Raw genomic sequence first — 8460 nt, 5'->3', positions numbered from 1 at the left:
TTAAAAATTTATTGTTATTGAAGCACTGTTATTTTAAATCCTGGCTAGTGTTTTGACTAATAGAACTCCTCCCACAGGTACGGTCACCTTAGCACTCCAGAGTCATCACCAAAGTATCTTATCATTTTCCACCATTGTACACTGTGCTTTCTACCACCTCTCTACCCCTCTGAGAGCTGAAAATCTATGGTGACTTAAAGACAAAAAAGTTTACTTGTTAGTATCAAACAAAACTGTGTCTTTAGACTCTAACTGGCACTACTTTGTAATCTCCTTTGTATTTATTCATAACTGTAGGGAAATTCTTGAAAACAGCAGGCAGGTGTGAGGACTAGAGAATCAACACATTCAGAGGAAAAAGAGGGCATGACTTTAATACAATTGCAAAAAATACTAATTGTACTAAATTATATTTTTTTACTATTTGTGTTGTCTCTTGACATGACAAATTTTGGATCTGTGAAATACTTGGATTATACTCATGCTCTCACCCTCCAAATTTATAGTTTGAGTAAGTGGGGCGAGATTTTATGACATATGTATATTAAAAAAAAAAACAACTTGGCTCATACCTGTGATTGTGACATTTTATAATTGCACTTACTTTTTAAGATGTAGGTATTTCTTCAGGTCACATTTGTCTGATTTCCTTTGGGGCTTTACTGTATTTATATTGGGGCTTTTGAACTGTTTAGGGATAAACATTTACTGGGAGCTTTATAAGAAGTAAGACTTCAGGATGTGGGCCCTCCCTGGTGGTGCAGTGGCTTAAAGTACAGCACTAAGAAGCTAAAGTCACTTCTGCATGAGTTCCATCTCCACCTGCCCCTAGAGGTGACCCACATGGTGTGGCAGACCTCGCCTGACCACCCAACTGCTCCCCTCAGCAGTGTACTTCATAGATCTGCCTGTTCTGCTCCCCACTCTGTCTCTGGTGAATTCTCTCACCCTTCTGCAACTCTGGCCTGTACCCAAGTTCTGTATGCACAAATAAATAAGTCTTAAAAAAAAAAAAGACTTCAGGATGCATATGATTATTTTTTCAATTTATTTTTATTCATGCATTTAAGAACTAGGGTGCAGACCAGAGGATGGTGCGGGGGTAATGAGAGGATTCACCAGAGACAGAGTGGGGAGCAGAACAGGCAGGTTGACTGAAATGCAATGCTGAGAGGAGCAGCACCAGACCAGACAGGAGAGGTCTGCTGCACCATGTGGGTCAGCAAACTGGCTGGGATCCACCACCAGGGCGGCCCCATACTATTATTTTATAGTAACAGAGTTAGCCTGCAGCTTTGTCAGAACTTGATTAGCACAGCCAATTTCACCTTGGAACCTAAATTGTAAACAATTAAGAGCTAGTGGAATAACCTCCTTGGGTGGGAAAATAAAGATTCCAGTGGAAACAGGGGCAGAATTTTAAAGTTGGGTTTGGTGGAGGAAGGAGTGAGGCTTCCTGGAGGAAGTGGCATCTTAGATAAGAGTAAACTTAATTGTTAAATCCAAAATTGAAAAAGTGTTACAAGATCTGAGATTAGAAATAAATTCCATTGGATTGACAGGCTGCAAAGCACCATTTCATGTTGATTTTCTATATAGCACTGATTTCTTGTTTACTTATTTGTCTGTTACTCTGTTACAAGTCCCACTCCACACACAACAGGAGCCTCAGCCTTATTCCTCCTCAGGGCCAGGCATATATGACCATTATCCTTTTCCGAGAACAGGCAATGTGTCAGTCCAGATCCTGTTCTAAGTGCTCCCCTCTCTCCCTGTATCACCCAACAGACAAAATTCTACTCCTTTTAAGCTGGGTCAAATGGTTCCCACCTTGTGAAATCTCCTTCAGAATTCATTACTTCTTTCACAATTCCCACAGCTATTGAGCCTTCTTTGTAGCATTAGGTTGATTGCCCATTGAGTTAGTTTGCTATTCCCTTGTCTCCCCCAATCCTTAGGATGTTTTAAATGAAGACAATGCATTTTATTGGTTTTTGTAAGCCTCTCAGCAATTTAGGCAGGCCTTTTACACAAAAAGGGGCTCAAGAGCATTTTGAATAAACTAGAGAGAGGTGGTCATCACTTTATTTCTGCTCTAGGCTCTTAGTCCTCAGAGCATCAGACTTGAATTAACTCTTGAGAGCTTTAGTGCATTGTAGTTTTAGCCGCAGGTGTTATTTAAGCTATTCCCTCTGTCTGAAATGTCTTCCACTTTTTTGCCTAGCTCGACTCAGGTATAGCCTTCTCAAGCTTTCTTTGAACACAGATCCGGAGTAAGAGATTTTAAAAAACTTTAAATACATCAAAGTTTACAGTGCTCCCCTTTGATTAAAAATGAAAAAAAAAAACCCGTAAAATATAAAATCTAGCTTACAACTCTACAATTCATGTAAGCTAATTTAGAACACCGTCTATTAATTTTCTCTCTCACTTACGCTGCTTGTACCTACTTAAAGCCCCAGAGTCTAACGATCGCATGGCCGAATTCTCAGGTTCTGCTCAATGGCTCCTTTCTCCGCTACCCAGAAACAATTCTATCTAAAAAATAACTCGAGCAGATTGCAAGTTTGCTTTTCCCACTAGGATGTGAGTTTAGGTGGCGCGAGCCGCGTCTTTGGAGCGCGGATCCCTCCAGTCTGCTCCGCGCTTATTCTCAGACTTTAAGTGGAAGCTTCCGCTCAGCGCACTCGGGCATTTCTTCAAGGCGCTGTTCCCTCTCCGCCCAGGATGTACAACTGGCTTGCACCTATCAAGGGCTGGCGCTGGGAAAAGAGTGACATATCAGACGGCCCTGAAAGTCAGTACAAGGAGATTCTCTAAATTCCCGGCCAATAACGCCAACAGGCCTGCAGACAACCAGAAACAACCCCAGGGCGGGCGGGGCTGGGGAAATGACTGACACCGGAAGTCACGTGGCGCGGCTCCTCTTGAATCCACTCTCTCGACTATCGACTATTCAGCCTCGCAGGCGCCTCTGGCGGGCTCTGCTGAGATCCGCTCTTTCGGCGCTTGACTCCCCCGTGCTGCTGCGGCCGCCGAAGGAGGGGCAAAGCGCAAGATGGCGGACAAAACGCCAGGCGGGTCTCAGAAGACCAGTTCAAAGGTAATTTCTTAGAGGTCTCCTTGAGTCAGTGAGTCAGCCACGGCCGCCTGGGACCTACAGGCGCTTCGGGTCAGCGGAGGGGGGTTGGGGTAGGAGTTCGCGTTCTGGTCGCGACGGTAGGCCGGGACGCCAACGCACCGTGGTGCGCAGGTTGAGAGGCCTGGTGTCTCCCTCTAGTCCCAGCCTGGATTTGGCTCGAGACCGGCGGACCCGGGGACGCTAGCGAGAGCAGATCGGCCCGCACTTGCATTGGAGTGAAGTTGAGGGTTTTAAGTGAGGACCGAAGCCTTGAGCACGCGCCCCTGTATCTCAAGCTTGTTGCTCCCTGAGGCCGCGGGACAGCGCCGGGAAGAGGCGGGAATTGTCTCCCGTCGCTTAAATGTCTTCCTCACTTTCCATGGTCTTTGGGTTTGGGATTTCACATGCTTTGGCCTCTTTCAGCTTCCCTTTTGCCCTCTGGGGAATAAATAACCTTTGGCGTGGCAGGTTCTGAGGTTGTGAGGGAAAGGCCGGCAGTGGAGGAACGCTGGGTGGGAAGTGCAGAGGCGGGAGCAGCTCCTTTGCGGAGCAGCTTGGGCAAGGTTAATATTACACTCCCCACGTGGTCTTACCTCACGGGGAACTATAAATTGAGCACTTCTTTGGGTTTTCGTTTTCGAGTCTCCTGAATCACCTTGTTGTGAGTTCTACTGAAAGAACTTGCGTAGACTTGGAAGCCACCTAAGATTAATGGCTTTTGCGTTTACTGGGAACTCTGTGCAAGTATTTTGAAACTAGCGAGATGTAAAGTTGCTTGGCGTTAGTAAGGTTGTGCTTAACATTAGGTTTTGGTTGCCTTGTTGAGCGGCTCACTTTTTTTCTTTTTGTTTTGAGTTTCTCACCTCGAAAATGATACTTAAAGTAACAGGTACTGCCGAAATAGTTAAGCTTTTTGATGCTGGTACAGGACGTTGTGTAACACTTACAGGTTCTAGAAACTGTTACACCTTAAAGAATTGTGTACGATGTGGTTATTAGCCGGTTTTCAGAAAGTTCACTTTACCGAGCCTTTTCTTCACAGTTTTCCTGAGAAACAACCTGTTTTAAACTTCCCTTTTTAGTTTCTAATTAAGTCGGAAGTCTTTATGAATGTTCTTAATTAGTTCTTTATTAGTAATGACTTTAATTCTTTAGTTATGTAGAAAGTGTGGTAGAGGACCGATTTTAGCTACACTACATTTGCTTTTATTCTCATCCCTCTCCAATATAAATTTCCCCTTTCTAAATTTCCCCTGGTGGGGAAGGGTAGATAGTAGGGTGTCTCTGTCCACTTAGCACAAAATTAGCCTCCACTTATATTGGCAAACTATTACTATAGTTAGCTACATTCATAATTCATGCACTAGTTTAAGTATCTCTTATTTGAGGCATTGGATACATTGAAAACATTTTGAAGTGTATGTTCAAGTTGACTTTTTAACTGTCCTTATGATTATGAGTTTGTGACTATTCCCTGTAAATAATTGCCTGTATCTTATAGTATAAAACTTCAGTTTATATAGTTGTAGGTTATCAGTTCATGCTATTAAGATGTTATCGATATCTCTAAAAGGAATTAAAATATCTCGTTGATGTGATTTTTCTACATAAATTTGGTAACTGCATCAGCTAAGTGGAAAGATTATGGAATTTGAAGCAGAGGAGGTTTGGTGTCAGATTCTCACTTGGTAATTAATTAAGGTAAATTGCTTAAGCTCCCAACTCCGTTGTTTGTAATATGGATATAATCCCTTTTTAAAAAAGGGCTGATACAAGTGTTAATATCTGGGAAGTGTAATAATATCTTTACCTCTCCTTGTTGTTTTTAGAGGAAATAAAAAGTACTTACTTTCCAATAAAAAGTACTTACTTTTCAAAAGTGTCAGGATAAATTCTAATCCTGAGGTTTGAAATCTAAATCATTTACTCTCATATAGCCCCGGTAACTTTTTAATTTCTAATACAAGGTCAGAATTTATTGGAGAGGTGATAAGATCATTTTGCTTATACCACAACATTGGAATTTATAGCCTTTAATGTTGAGGTTTGATTTTCTTTCCACTGGGGGGAACAGATGAGTGACACATTTTGCATTATTTATGGACTGAGCAGATTCTTTTATTTTAAGCTCATTCTTTGGTAGTTAAGGTCCTATTGATGTGGGTAGGAATGCTTGTTTATTATATTTCTGCACCTGGAGGAACATGTCATTTTAAAAATGTACAATGTAGGAATTTTGTCATTTGATAATGACAATTATTGAATGTAGCTTAATTCTCAAGTAGATTTAGATAACCATAACAATTCCTATTAGATTTAAAATCATTTTATGTATGCATAGTTAAATGACTTTTTATATGTCCTTTTATTTTCGCTGTAACTGCCATTTTTATTTTAAAGTCTGGCAGATGTAGAAATTCAGTAAAAATCCTAGAAGTGAGCTAGACTATTGTTGCTTGTCACTTACCTAAAATACTGCTTTGGGGGAGAAGGGTGTTGGTGTTTTGTTGTAGCTTTGCTTTTTGGGAGGAGAGACAAAGGGAAGTCTTTGTTTGCTTAGAAAATTGTTAAAAACACTTCCTTAGAACTTAATGCATAAAAATGACTATTTTCATTTTAAGACTTGTTTTGTAGGCTTGCCCAGCAAAATGGGAATATGAAGAGACTGTATTTTTCCCCCCTCTTTACTTGCTGTGCTGGTAATGCTGCTATTATAATTGGAATAACATGCTGAGTTATTTCACTCTGAGACAGTGGTTTTTTTTTTGTAATATTGTAAAAAAATTGTGTTAGGTGACTGATTAAAGTAGAAAATATTGCTGACTTTTTGCACATCAGTAATGAATTGGTTTGGGAAATATTTTCGTTGACTATTGATTGACTAAAAGTATTTCATATGTAAGAAATAAGGATAATGACAACCTGTTAAAAAGCATGTGATCTTCAGATATTTGTTATTGCCAGTGTATTTTTTTTTTTTTGGTGGTGATACCTGAAGGTACCTTAAATTTTTTTTAGATTTATTTATTTGTGCATAAAGAATGGGGTACAGGCCAGAGGTGCAAGGCAGTGAGAGGATTCACCAGAGACAGAGTGGGGAACAGAACAGGCAGATTAACTGAGTATACACTGCTAGGGGGAGCAGCTGGCAGGTCTGCAGAGGTCTGCCTCACCATGTGGATCACCTTCCGGGCAGGCGGATAGAACTCATGCTGAAGTGGCTTTAGCTTCTTAATGCTGTGCTTTAACCTGCTGCGCCACCAGAGAGGGCCCTAAATTTAAATATAATGAAAAACTCCAACTAAAACACAAACCGTGCCCTTCCTGGTGGCATGGTGGATTAAAGCACAGCACTACAAAAGCACTACAAAGCTAGCAGCAGCTACTACAGCACCATTTCGATCCCCTGCTGGGGGGTGACCCACATGGCCTGGCAGACTTATCTTGTCTCACCCTTTGCTCCCCTCAGCAGTGTACTTAGTTATCTGGTGAAGCCTCTCACCGCCTCTGTACCTCCAGCTTGTACCCCAGCTCTGTATGTATAAATAAATCCTCAAAAAATTATAAAACACTCATACCCTTTCAAAAAATAAAAAAGAAACCTTGAAAAGTAGGCTCATTGTAATTTGCTAGTTGTAATTGAGAGTACATCTTTATTGTTACAATTTTTTTATCTAAAAATACAAGGTGGTTGGTTTCATGAGTGGATGGTACTTTTGGGTGGAGAGTGCTCCTGTGACATAGCCACATTCTGTGTCTTACTTTTCTTTATATTTTAAATGCAAGGCACAGGACCAGTAAATGGTTGAAAAAAGGGAAGTTATGAACCACAAGGGCATATTTAGAAAAATAAGTGTCCCCATAGATGAATTATGGTAGAGATGGGATAGACAGAATTTGACTAAGTTGATTATGCAGTATAAGGAAGGAGTTCAGGGTGATGTTACAATGTTGCTGGTAGCTAGTCCTTGTTGAGGAATTATTAGGTACCTGACTATTCTAAGGGATTCTCCTTATTTGTCCTTAACAATAAATGTATAAGGCAGGTGCTAATTCAACTTTACATGAATGGAGTATTAGGCCCTAGGTTATAAAGCTGGTAAGTGGTAAACCAGGAAGCCTGATTCTAGAATATGTACTCTTAATGTTTTACTACTTACAGATTTTGAGTGCTTGAGAGTTACAACCCAGTGTTAAATGAGATCAAGAGGAGAAACAAATTTAGGAGGAATTTTAGATTTATGTGGGATTTGATAAACTTGCAGACATTCAGGTGAAGGTAACCAGAAGGTAATTTGAGAACAGATTGTCACCAAGTTGAAGACCAAGAATTGGGAGTCTACGCAGTACAATAAAGGTGTTGATGTACTTACTCTGGGAGAGATTGTGAAGCTCCTGGAGAGGTAAGTTGATGCTTTAGAGGGTAAGAGGACAAGATGCAGTTCAAGAGACAGAAATGAGAAGGAGTTGACTAGGCAGACTGGTGGCAGTTGAGCAGTATTGCTGTGTATAATTCGCTTGATAATTTACAATTTAAGGTGTGGGACTTTTCATGTGAAGCAGGAACATTCAGAAAAAAAGTAGTTTTTATCAACCACCAAGGTACAGGACGAAATGGTAATAGTGTAGTTGACTTAACCTTTATCTCAATAACCATCAGCCTTTTCTGCCCCAGATGAATTTCTCTTGTGTCTGGTTTTGATTATTGCTTGAAGCCTCCCTTACTCTGCCCTTTTATTTCTTGGTTTAGGGTCCTTTCTTTGGATGAGGAATTGTTCTGAAGACTTTAGGGTATCATTAAGCATTGTTAATTTGTTGTTTTTCAATTAAAAAAGAAAAAAATCCCACCACACCAACCCAAGACAAATAACAGTGCAGTCCCAGATTAAGAAGAGGGAGAGGCTTAGCTTCTGAAGTTATTTACTGTTTACCTGGACCACTACCTTTTGAAGTTGGTTATTTAAAAAACCTTATTGACTACTATTTGCATTTTGCTAATTACTGTCTGCAGCTGTAATTATTAAACCTTTTAAAAAATTTTGAGTGCTGAATAGCTGTAGTTGTGTATATGGAAAATGCTTGGTTTGTAAGTAACATTTTATGTTAATTGAAATCAACTGATGCATAGTCCCTTTTTTTAGTTTTCAGTTTGGAAGGGCAGGTTTATTAGGAAAAGGAGACAGGACAAGAAATCTTCTGCATAGATATAGGTGGGTAGAGAGCTGCATTTGAAAGAGATGGATTTGTTAAAAGAGGTGCCTGTAGAGACACAGTGGGCAGCTGTAGGGTAGAACTGCTTGATGCATATTTTTTTTTATTTTTTTTTTATTTTTTTTTAT

The 8460-nt window shown here is 40.3% G+C and overlaps 1 protein-coding gene across 2 annotated transcripts in view; it reads left to right on the top strand.

Annotated features, from left to right (window-relative positions):
* Nucleotides 1-2959: 2959 nt before the first annotated feature.
* The window catches only part of U2SURP (U2 snRNP-associated SURP domain containing), a 43567-nt gene continuing 38066 nt past the window's right edge, over nucleotides 2960-8460 (top strand). The window contains exon 1 of one of the 2 annotated variants that reach the window (XM_004682131.2): nucleotides 2960-3103. In XM_004682131.2, the coding sequence (XP_004682188.1) occupies nucleotides 3059-3103 (45 nt within the window). In that variant the 5' untranslated portion in view covers nucleotides 2960-3058. The remainder of the gene's footprint in view (nucleotides 3104-8460) is intronic. The other variant, XM_004682132.2, reaches the window with a different exon arrangement.

This window comes from Condylura cristata, unplaced genomic scaffold, assembly GCF_000260355.1.
Source record: "Condylura cristata isolate star-nosed mole 26May11 unplaced genomic scaffold, ConCri1.0 scaffold00014, whole genome shotgun sequence".
NCBI classification, from domain to species: Eukaryota; Metazoa; Chordata; class Mammalia; order Eulipotyphla; family Talpidae; genus Condylura; species Condylura cristata.
The sequence above is the reverse complement of the archived record's forward strand: the minus strand, read 5'-3'. Positions and strand labels throughout refer to the sequence as shown.